Consider the following 12,416-nt stretch of genomic DNA (forward strand, 5'->3'; position numbering starts at 1 on the left):
GCCAATTTTTGTTTTACACCTCTGCTGCTTAGCGGACAGTGTGGTGTTGTAGAGGAGGTCTCCCCGGACGCGTGCGTATGTCACACTAGTCGAAACATAGCAGGGATTTCTGTCCAGCGTCCACTTTAGTCCACTGTAGTCTGGAAATGGGAAGTTTTTTTATGTTTTTTGACCTGTGACCTGGTGCCAATTTTTGTTTTACACCTCTGCTGCTTAGCGGACAGTGTGGTGTTGTAGATGAGGTCTCCCCGGACGCGTGCGTATGTCACACTAGTCGAAACATAGCAGGGATTTCTGTCCAGCGTCCACTTTAGTCCACTGTAGTCTGGAAATGGGAAGTTTTTTTATGTTTTTTTACATCTGACCTGGTGCCAATTTTTGTTTTACACCTCTGCTGCTTAGCGGACAGTGTGGTGTTGTAGAGGAGGTCTCCCCGGACGCGTGCATATGTCACACTAGTCGAAACATAGCAGGGATTTTTGTCCAGCGTCCACTTTAGTCCACTGTAGTCTGGAAATGGGAAGTTTTTTTATGTTTTTTTACATCTGACCTGGTGCCAATTTTTGTTTTACACCTCTGCTGCTTAGCGGACAGTGTGGTGTTGTAGAGGAGGTCTCCCCGGACGCGTGCGTATGTCACACTAGTCGAAACATAGCAGGGATTTCTGTCCAGCGTCCACTTTAGTCCACTGTAGTCTGGAAATGGGAAGTTTTTTTATGTTTTTTGACCTGTGACCTGGTGCCAATTTTTGTTTTACACCTCTGCTGCTTAGCGGACAGTGTGGTGTTGTAGAGGAGGTCTCCCCGGACGCGTGCGTATGTCACACTAGTCGAAACATAGCAGGGATTTCTGTCCAGCGTCCACTTTAGTCCACTGTAGTCTGGAAATGGGAAGTTTTTTTATGTTTTTTGACCTGTGACCTGGTGCCAATTTTTGTTTTACACCTCTGCTGCTTAGCGGACAGTGTGGTGTTGTAGAGGAGGTCTCCCCGGACGCGTGCGTATGTCACACTAGTCGAAACATAGCAGGGATTTCTGTCCAGCGTCCACTTTAGTCCACTGTAGTCTGGAAATGGGAAGTTTTTTTATGTTTTTTGACCTGTGACCTGGTGCCAATTTTTGTTTTACACCTCTGCTGCTTAGCGGACAGTGTGGTGTTGTAGAGGAGGTCTCCCCGGACGCGTGCGTATGTCACACTAGTTGAAACATAGCAGGGATTTCTGTCCAGCGTCCACTTTATAAAGTCCATGCTCTCCAGTGAATAGCATTTATCCATTTAGATAACTTTTTAATTACTTATCTTTACACAGAAACATTACTTATTACTTATTTTTACACAGAAACATAATGTGTGTCCTATAGCATCGTTTAAATGCTTAATTTATAGTTTTAATGTGCAAATTAAACTTTTTTTCAATACTCTAGAGGGTACTCTTATTTTGAAGAGATCGTCCACCGGAAGTCTTATATTTGCTCACTAGATTTGCCAAAAAAACAGTGCTCGTAAAAACATGGTGTCCGACAGTGATAGCGACGAGGATTTTGTGACTTATGGCACTCCTCTTGAGCCTCTGGAAGAAGGTAAAACATGTTTTAAGTGTGTCTATAATTGGGTCCAACATTACATTCACACGTTCTCATTATTATTATATCAGAGCCGAGATGACTTAGTTTCAAGCTAGAAACGTCGTTAGCTGTCATGTTTAGCTAGCCGTTAGCTGCTAGCTAAACAACCAACAGCCCGAGCCAAACAAGTTGGAGTAGTAACGATATTTTCATTTCCCCCCTATGGCCTGAGTTATTATAGGCCTAGACTAGCTAATATTCCATTACATTGTATGATTTGTACGTCTCTAAATGTTTTGATGAATTGAACAAGGTGGACCCTCTTGTAAACAAGTGTAATGCTTTATGGTGTCGTCCACTCACAGTTAACAGTTTTTGTGTTGAGTTGTGCTTGAAATGTACTGTAATTCTGCAAACTGTTAATAAATACTTCCAGCCACAAGAGAGACTCACCCAATTAATGAATTGCTGCGAATTAGAGTCTGCTCTATTTTCAATCATATGAAAAGTTGTGTCAGAAAAGGTATATTTTTGTAGCCTGATTATCAGACTGTAGCTTTCTTGCAGTCCACTCAGAGAGTGGGCGGGGTCTTTGGGCTGGATCCAGGCTAATATTTTTGGTAAAATTCGGTATGTCCACTTTTCCACGAAAATCAATCTGTATGTGGCTGCGGGTCGTCGGACGTAGCCTGGTTAATAAACCAGACCGAATCAGCCGTTGGCAAAAAAAAGTTGCCTACCAGCGGAGTGTTGTGTGATATTAGTCTGGCTTATTAGCCAGGCTACGTCGGACGTGCCCCCCAAAATGGGGTCCGTGGGAATCTCGTGGTTAACGTTTTCTGTCATAACTTTAAAATGCATAATTGTGAAAATATATGCGACAATTTATTTCCGACAAAAGTTACATCCGTTATTTGATGAGTCCTATAGCCTGTAAGAGAGAGAGATACAAATGCAACAGCAACGCCATTAAAGAACTATACTACATGACATGTCCATAGCTCTAATGCCTTTGCATTGCTCTAAATGCAAAGGCATTCGAGCTATGGACCAGATCTATAATGACAACAATACAAATAATAGCTATAATAATAATAGTAATATAGTGTAATATTACATAAGAACATTCCAGGGGTCCACAATCACCCCATGGGAGCTATAATGGGGTGATTGTGGGAGCCTGCTCAGTGCTTGCTGTGCCAAAGAAAAAAAAGGCAACAAAACATACGGTAAAGCAGCTTTCTGCTTCTACAGGCCGACGGCGTGGAACAAACTCCCACTGTACCTTCGACAGGCAGCCTCTGTAGACATTTATAAAGCACAGCTCAAGACCCACTTCTACACTCTTGCTTTGAATTGATCTTTTACATTTTCTGTTATTCATGTCCTCACTGTATTGCATTATACTGCTATTTTTTAAGGTTGTATGCCTTGCTTTTCTTTTCTTTCCTTTCTCTATTGCTCTGTAAAGCACTTTGAGCTGCATTTCATGTCATGAAAGGTGCTATAAAAATGTAAAAATCACACCTGTGTGAACTGAGTGGTGCAACTCCCCTCTCCCCCTGCCTCTCTCTCTCTCTCTCTCTCTCTCTCTGTAATTAGCACTAGGCAACAGTGCAACACTATCTCTCTGTTTCTGGCACAACAGCGCCACTTTTTCCCCTACTGGTACTCATAGTCACATAGCCACACAGTCACATAGGTTAACACACAGTCACATAGGTTAACACGGACATTGCTGTTCCTTGGAGTGGTTGCACCCATAGATATTAAGAAATAGATGCCTCATTTGCCACTGCAGTTCATTGGAGCGACGTGTATCGCAATGAAGGCGGAAGTGCAGTGCTGAAGGCTTTTTTTTTTTCAGTCATGACAATATACATTACAATACAAAACAAGACAAACAAACAAACACAAACAACAAAGTTATTAACAATACAACATCAGAGCCAGGGGGGATTAGATTACTAACAGAAAACATTAAAGAGTGAACACAAAGCAACAGTTCTCCGCAGCTTTCTTATTTAGAAGTGCTGAAGGCATTTGCTGAAGGCGACTGCGTCGCTCCCCAAGTGACGTCATTCATGTGACTCCTCCATGTCTCTCGCTGTCACTCAAGTGACTACTGGCCAATCACAGCGCGTCTTTTCCGGGACTTATGTTACGCACGCGGAAGCTTGACAAGCTTCCGCTATTCTTCGCAAGGAATGTCGGGAAAATAGTGCCTTCAATGGTGACACACGCCTCAGAGCCGGAAGGGGCGTCTATGTATATATGTCTATGGTTGCACCACTCAAAAAGAACCACCGCTCATCCGCTGAAAAAATTAAGTGAGGTGCTGGAGCCACAAAGGGAACATGAGAAATAAAGGGAAGCTCCGCACACTCAATCTGTGCACAATCAATGTATTTATTTAGCAAGCTTTCGGTCTACTGACCATGCCTGAAGAAGGTCAGTAGACCGAAGGCTTGCTAAATAAATACATTGATTGTGCGCAGATCTGAGTGTGCGGAGCTTCCCTTTATTTGTCTCATGAAAGGTGCTATACAAATAAAGTTGTATTATTATAATACAAGTCCACAGTCCACACAGCCATATTCCATGGAAACGGCAGTCGGAATGTCTGTCTGACAAATGAGAAGGGACAAAAAGTCAAGGGAAGAGGTCCCTGAATGTTGTTAGTTATAGGAGACGGACGTACAATATTAGTAAAATGCATTAATGCCACGTGAGTTGAAAAACACATAATTATGACATTGGTTAAAAATTTAAATCTTTTTATTTTTTATCCCACGATTTTGTAACCCATTTTTCACCCCTGTGTCAATTATCTAATGTGATCCTGGGCTCTACACACCCTTCGCCAGCCTAGTCCCCATATATGGGGGACATGGGGAGAGCAACGGACTTGAACTCATGCTTCCTTCATGCCTGAGTGTCCAAGTCGCTCCTTTACACCTGACAGGGGGGAGTTTCCCTGGTTGGACGTCGTAGAGCGTGGAAGGAACACGTTATTCCAACCAGTTCCTTTCCCCTCCATCAGGCGCCCCGGCTGGCTAGTGCTTAGCCAATTACACAAAGCGATGGGGACAGGAAATGTGAATACTATCCCACCTTCTGGAAACCTGGGGCTGCATTTATGCACATCGCCTGCTTTCATGCTTCATTTACTCCGTTGTACGAATCTACAAGATGGTAGCCTTAGCCTCTGTCTGCTATTTTCACCGAGCAACACTGACGAAGTATAAATCAGGCTTCATGCTTGTGGATGATGATGATGATGATGATGATAATAATACAGACTTTCAACAGATGAGCCATTGAGGAAGCCAGTACCAGTCCACGAACAGACGGTGAAGGATGAGAAGGGCCGTTACAAGAGGTTCCATGGAGCCTTCACTGGAGGCTTTTCTGCTGGATACTTTAACAGCGTTGGCACCAAAGAGGGTTAGTGGTGATATTGATGTTCTTTTTTGTATATACTGTATATATCGACACACACACAGCTAGGGGGTTTTAGATTCCGGGCCGAACTGCACCATGGAATACTACAAAACAAAGTATTTTATATTTCTAGTCGGGGTGGGAGGTGGGACATTTTTCTTTTGAAGTCATGTTGCACTGATCGGACGGATACAGCCCTTAACCCATTTACAGCAGGAACCCCTTTTGGTGTTAGCATTATGTTATGCTTTTGCTATTGAAAAATAGCAGATCTACAAGCTCATAGCGCGCCACCAAGTGGCGCGCTACAAGCTTGTAGGGCTGCTATTTTTGAAAAATCGAAGAACCACTGACATAGAAACATAGCTTTTTCAGAAAACTGTCAGGATGTAGAAGACATTTTTAGAATCTGATCTCAGGTCAAAATGTAAAGTGTGTCGTTCTACGTATTTAAATGACAAAGTCTGATCCATCCTTTGCTCCTCCCAACAGGATGGGCTCCATCGACCTTCGTGTCGTCGCGAGCGGAGAAAGCGGAGAAAGCGCGAGCCAGACCTGAGGATTTCATGGATGAGGAGGTCCATATACATAATCTGTGTAGATACAATATGCAATATGTTTTACCCTACATATACTATTTAGGCATTTAGCATGGGTACACACTGCATATAAATGCCTGTGTACATCTAGGGCTCCATTTTCGTCACCGCTAAACCCCTTATCCCTAAACTTCTTTGCCTTTTTTTTTTGCAAAACATTTTTGAATAGTTAAAATGGCCAGTCTACAAGCTCACAACGTTTCAATGTAAGACTGGCTAATTGAACTATTCAAAAATGTTTAGCAAAATAGTAAAAAAGAAAAAAAGGCAAAGAAGTTTAGGGATAAGGGGTTTAGCCGCGGTGATGAAAATGGAGCCCCTAGTCTAAAAGGCTATACAATGCAAAGTGTAAATGAATGTTCCAACCCTCTCTAGGATGTCAAATGACTATTCTAACCCATTCTGGACGGGAACCCGTTTTGGTGTTTTAACTAAGCATTATGTTATACTTTAGCTATTGAAAAATAGCAGATCTACAAGCTCATAGCGTGCCACCGAGTGGCGCGCTACGAGCTTGTAGGTCTGCTATTTTTGAAAAATCGTGAAAATGCGGCACAAATCTTTGAATATAATTATATTCTTTCAGAAGACTTTTTATTTATTTCGATGTCGGGCCTAAATGGGCTAACGTTGACCGCAGTGTCTACTAGGGCATTAAGCAACTAGTCGACTAGTTTACTAGTCGACTAGTAAACTAGTCGACTAGTAAACTAGTCGACTAGTTTACTAGTCGACTAGTTTACTAGTCGACTAGTAAATCCACTAGTCGACCTTGTTGGTACTAGTTGACTAGTTGATAAAAAAAAAAAAAAAAAAGTTTATTTTTTTTATTTTTTTTCCCGATTTTGTAGGCCTCAAGATCAGGTAGATTATAGTTATAGTCACCATGTACACCGTTTTTCAATGTACAAATATTTATACATTTATTTTATTTTTTTTACATAATAGGTAGTTAAACAACTAGTCGACTAGTAAACTAGTCAACTAGTAAAAATGACTAGAAGTGAATGCCCTAGTGTCTACATGGTCTCTCTCTCCCCCCAGGATTTCAGTGAACATGGAATTGCTCCCAGCGAGATCAGCCGGACGGAGGAGTTTGGCTCGGGGAGGAGAGACCAGCTGCAGGAGAAGGCCAGACTCATCAGCTCTCTGTCAGCTACCATACCCGGAGATACTCTGCTCAAGGAGCTCATCGCTCCAGCCAGGTACGTACACAAAGTGGGGTCCGGGGACCCCCAGGGGTCCTTAACCCATTTAAGCCTGACGTTGAAATAAAAAAAAAGTCTTCTAAATCCTGTCGGTTTCCTGAAATACCTATGTTTCTGTATCAGTGGCGCTCAATATTTCATGTCAAGGACCCCAGAAACTATATGTAATTGGCCACCGACCCCCTTCCCCATCTGACAATATGTTGTTCCAGGGACCTCCCCCAGAAGCAAAGATTTGAGTTAAAATGTTCACTCTGTAATAATATATATTCAAAGATTTGAGGCACATTTTCACGATTTTTAAAAAATAGCAGAACTACAAGTGTAACATAATGCTTTAACCCATTCAGGCCTGACGTCGAAATTAAAACAAAAAAGTTTTCTAAATCATGACAATTTTCGGAAAGATTTGAGGCACATTTTAACGATTTTTCAAAAATAGCAGACCTACAAGTTCATAGCGCGCCACTCGGTGGCGCGCTATGAGCTTGTAGATCTGCTATTTTTCAATAGCTAAATTATAACATAATGTTTAAAACACCAAAGGGGTTCCCGCCCAAAATGGGTTAATGGTTAATGTGGTTAAACGCTAACGTGACATGGATGTGTTCCAGGTCTCAATGGGTTAAAACACCAAAAGGAGTTCCCGCCCAAAATGGGTTGAGAGTTCCAGGGGGTCCCCAGCTAAATTATAATTAGGAACCAAATGGACCCTTCCGGGTCTGTAACTCTTGAGAGTGTACAAATGGTCGTGAAAATGTGGCTCAAATCTTTGAATATATATTTCAGAGCGAACATTTTTGAGTGGTGTAAACCACTCCTACAACTGGCTTTGTTAGTCTGTGCAGAAAAAATGAGCATGGTTGCTATGTTCACCCTGTTCACCCGGGTGTGATATCATTACGTCAGACATGATTTTTGAGTGGTGTAAACCACTCCTACAACTGGCTTTGTTAGTCTGTGCAGAAAAAATTAGCATGGTTGCTATGTTCACCCTGTTCACCCGGGTGTGATTTAATTACGTCAGACATGATTTCATTACGTCAGACAGGCTATATTACACCACTCAGTTCACACGGGTGTGATTTTTTTTAACTACAATATTGGCTTCTGAGGGGTCCCTGGAACTACATATTTTGAGATGGGGGTCTGTGGCCCAATAGAGATAATTCTGGGGGTCCTTGACATGAAAAAGGTTGAGTACCACCGACATAGAAACATGGGTTTTTCATAAAAATGAGATAAGAATTTAGAAGCCTTTTTTTAATCGACTCAGTCCAAAATGGGTTAACTTTGGATATTCAGTCACCTGGGGTTTTCTGTGTTCTGAAGCCTTTGGAGCTGCATCACTGTTGCATCAGACCTAGACCACAGAAAATCTGCTGAATGTTATAAAAGTTCATGTTTTATGGGTGCAATTGAGCTCAGAACGTCATAACTAATCCAACCGACGGATCCAAAGGACGTGTGCACACTTCCTAGCGCATTTTCATTGATATCAAACGAGAGAAAAATATTCAGATTGTTTTTCTTTCCCCCCTTTTTTTTGGAGTTGGCCTCTCCTTCTGCACCATACTCCTTGCTCTTTCGCGCATGCGCGTTGTCGTTCACTTCCCTGCTTACCGCTCGCTCGGAAAGAAAGGCTCGGCGCACGTAATCTAAGGAGCTCTCCGTGGTTTTGACCAGATGGATATACTAAGGCCGGCTTTAGACATAAAGTCAGATCCGATTCAAATCCGATTTCTTTCTCAAATCCGATCTTTTGGCCCAGTCATTCACACTACCGTTTGCAAGTGACCAGATCCGATCTGTGCATTCAGACTGATTTTAACAACTCAACGCAAAGCCGCCCTGCATCGACATATCTGCTTTGGTTACCGTGGTAACAGAGTTGTTTTTTTCCCGGTTTGCAATGCCGTCAGCCCGTTGATCAATATCACTCACACACACACACGAGAGTCATTACTGTATTTTTTTGGACCCACATTAATTAATTAAATAAAAAAGAACACCCCCCCCCGCAGTAGCCTACAATTGCACAAATGAACCTCAGCTGCGTGGATCTCAGCTGATTTTATTCCACAGTGGCGAGGCGCACAAACTGATGTCTTTCATCATAACATTTAAATATTAAAACGGTGGAAGTAAACACATATGTTTAGCTGTACATTAGCTATCCAACTTCATTTAACTTTGCCATTGTTTAATATGTTGATAAGAGCATGGGATTGTCTGTGAGGGAAGGTTTTTGAAACATCGGGTTTCATGGATCATGTGCGCTGCAGCTGCTGCGGCCTCGTTATTAAACACTACGTAATTCATGTTCACTGCATTAACATCAAGTTCCATATGTTGTCCACCATGTCCACGTAATGTTACAGTAGGCTACCTGGCTACAGGCTTATTTGGTCACAAACATGTTTAGTTGTAGGCTTGTAGCCTATATTCCATCGCGCGCCGTGCATCATTGATTATGTTGTCCAAAAGAACAGATCTGCAAGCTATCAACACGCCATGAAACAGCGTGTCGACAGCTTGTATGTCTGTTTTTTGGGGGGTAGCCGACCCGACGCACGTTACGCATTGGAACAAGCCATGGGTTTGAGAGGCTGATTGATGTAAACCGTAAACTTACAGTATTAGATATTTAATAGCATATTTAAAGTTGTCGCTTGTCTTTTTGGCATCGGGACTACGAGCTCTCCTTTCTATTTTAACCAACAACAATCTCACATTGCAGATAGGACCGCGTGTAGTTGTTCTCTACCATTCCGCGAGAAATATCCTAATAAACGGCCTTGTTTCTGTAGCCTACATTTTGAGAAGTTTAGAATATTGTACGGAGGCCTCCTCACCAGTGATATGACAGGAGGAGCGTCATTTCACATCCTACCCGGTTTGCATTTAACCGCCTCCCCCCCTTCGGAATTCCAATAACTTCGAGAGACATTATTCCTATAAAACAAACGTGTGTTGCACTATTGTTTTCCTCTCTTTTCTGTCCTGTCGCTTGTTTTCTTTTGCTCTCGTTTGGTTGTTTTTCTCTGTCTCTTGTTTAATACTAGATTAAAATACTACTCGCGCTCTGTAATGAAGTCACGTCAGTAGCGCTCGGGTCGCGCTGCAGGTGACGTTTGGACAGTTTGATATGTGACTCAGGTCACTTCATGTGGTCGTCGTATTCAGACTGAGCCAGATCAACTCAGATCGGATATAAATCGGATTTGAAACCACCTCTGGATGTGACTCAAGTCACATTTGAAAAAATCGGATTCCATGTGACCTGTCTGCATTTAGACTTATTTAAGCAAATCGGATTTCTATCTTGAAGTGACACAGATCTGATTCAGGCTAGATTCAGGCTAGATTTGGCTGCCAGTGTAAAGCAGGCCTTTGCTCTTCATTTCTGACAAAATATGAACGGGGGATTATTCAGCGACTTTATCGTGATGTTAGCGAGGTAAGCAAGCAAAAATATGTCTCCCGGTTTTTGAACGGAAGGGGGGGGGGCTTACAGAGTAAAAGCGGCCATATCTTCCCGGCCACCCCAAGCTTTTATTTTGAAATAAATCCCGGCGCTGATTGTGTCAACGCGGTGGTGTCAATCTGTGTTATTTAAAGGAGCTTGTTTGTTTTGCATGTCAGGACCTCCATAGGGGTGGAGCTACTGAGGAAAATGGGTTGGAAGGATGGCCAAGGCGTGGGTCCTCGAATGAAAAGGAAGAAAGGAAAGCAGAGAACAGGTATGTTACCCATGGAGACAGACAGGGTGATTTCACCTGTACCTTAGTGATTCTCACTAAAAATACTCTTTCTCTCCTGTTAGAATCATCTGGTCACAGGATATACGGCTGTGCTCCACCTCGCGCTGGCTCAGAGGACTCTGAGGTATGTCTGCATTACTGTGTGTGTGTGCGCGTGTTTGTGTGTGTGCGCGCAAAACTGTCTTTTCCTGGGAACTATATTCACATTCGTATTCGTAACCAGGGACTGGGGTCGCAAATTAGCCTCGGCTATAAACCCCATATACAATGCAACAGTTTCATGTTTTACAACTTGATACATTGTTTTTTTGCTTTGTTTATTGCTTTTAAAAATACATATTTTATCGAATATATTCCCCCCCTCTCCCTCTCCCTGTTGTCCAGGAGGATGATGAGGACGATGAAGAGTTTGCCCCAGAGAACGTGACCTTTGCCCCCAAAGACGTCACGCCCATTGACTTCACCCCTAAGGAGAACGTCCACGGGTTGGGGTACAGCGGTCTCAACCCCCTCAAGGCCCTGCTGGGGTCCAGCTCTGCCTCTGGACACATCAACCTGTTCTCTCTGGACTCGGACAGAACCACACAGCTGTTTGGACAACCGGGAGGAGCGCACAAGAGTAGGAAAGGCCCGACCGGACAGGTAAGCTGTGTGCGTGCCTACAGTAGGTGCATTTATTTTGTCCTGGATTGCTTATCGTCGCATTTTCTCGAATCTTCCTTTTATTAATCCATTTTGACCTGAGATCAGATTCTAAAAATGTCTTCTACATCCGGACAGTTTTCTGAAAAAGCTATGTTTCTATGTCAGTCGTTCTTTCAATTTTTCAAAAATAGCAGACCTACAAGCTCGTAGCGCGCCACTCGGTGGCGCACTATGAGCTTGTAGATCTGCTATTTTTCAATAGCTAAAGCATAACATAATGCTAACACAAAAAGGGGTTCCCGCCCAAAATGGTTTAAACAATTCAACCAGACCACTCCATGTTTTATATGTTTTTATGTCTTTGTTGAAATCAGACTTCTGAGTTCAGGGGGGGAGAAGATTAAGATCAGATGATTTGGGTGAATCGCCTTTCTCTCCGGTGTTGAAATGTGCAATGAAAATGAGAATATCTTCGACCTTGTGATATTGAATATGTCATTAATATTGTGCTTTACAGATATACAGCATCAAATTGGAAAATTCAATAATATAATTGCCCGGCAACACTTTGTGAAGCTGCTGATTTCTGTTTTCTGACGCTCACTTCTGACCTTTCACCTTTTTTAGGCATTCGGGGTGGGGGCGATGGAGGACGACGATGAAGACGTGTACCACAGAGACTCCATGTCCAACTATGACAGGGTCCTGGGGGGGAAGGAGTCAGGGGACGGACTCTATGGATGGACCGCCCCCCAGCAGTACAAGAAAAACAAGACGAGTGAGACCATTCAAACATAACGTAGTTTTATTAAAAAAAAGAATTGTACAATATCAGCATTTATACAATTATACAACTTTTTCGATAATAAACAAACGTGTTCTAAAATGGCTAATTTACAAGTTCCATAAATATAGCAAGCTCAGGCGCGTTGCAATAAGTTATTTATGCTCACTTTGGGATTTACTGCTGTTCAGCTGTGTTGTCACTCAGTGTTGTTTTAGTCGACTAAAACTTAAGACGAAAAATGTTCGTCGACTACCTTTTTTTCACTGACGAAACTAAATGAAAACTAAGCCATGATGACTAAAACTAAGACTAAATGAAAACTAAGCTATGATGACTAAAACTAAGACTAAATATACTGACAATTTCGTCAACAGCCTAAAACTAGCCTAAAATGTTAGGAAGGG

General features: G+C 42.5%; 1 protein-coding gene across 1 annotated transcript in view; it reads left to right on the top strand.

The window, feature by feature from the left end:
• Nucleotides 1–1,480: 1,480 nt before the first annotated feature.
• The window catches only part of gpatch1 (G patch domain containing 1), a 28,614-nt gene continuing 17,678 nt past the window's right edge, over nucleotides 1,481–12,416 (top strand). Inside the window, exons 1-8 of the mRNA XM_079496664.1 lie at nucleotides 1,481–1,580; nucleotides 4,878–5,012; nucleotides 5,502–5,587; nucleotides 6,653–6,813; nucleotides 10,462–10,559; nucleotides 10,643–10,704; nucleotides 10,965–11,222; nucleotides 11,853–12,003. Coding sequence (XP_079352790.1) covers nucleotides 1,511–1,580; nucleotides 4,878–5,012; nucleotides 5,502–5,587; nucleotides 6,653–6,813; nucleotides 10,462–10,559; nucleotides 10,643–10,704; nucleotides 10,965–11,222; nucleotides 11,853–12,003 — 1,021 coding nt within the window. The 5' untranslated portion in view covers nucleotides 1,481–1,510. The remainder of the gene's footprint in view (nucleotides 1,581–4,877; nucleotides 5,013–5,501; nucleotides 5,588–6,652; nucleotides 6,814–10,461; nucleotides 10,560–10,642; nucleotides 10,705–10,964; nucleotides 11,223–11,852; nucleotides 12,004–12,416) is intronic.

The sequence above is a fragment of the Electrona antarctica genome, assembly GCF_951216825.1.
Source record: "Electrona antarctica genome assembly, chromosome: 3".
Lineage (NCBI taxonomy): Eukaryota > Metazoa > Chordata > Actinopteri > Myctophiformes > Myctophidae > Electrona > Electrona antarctica.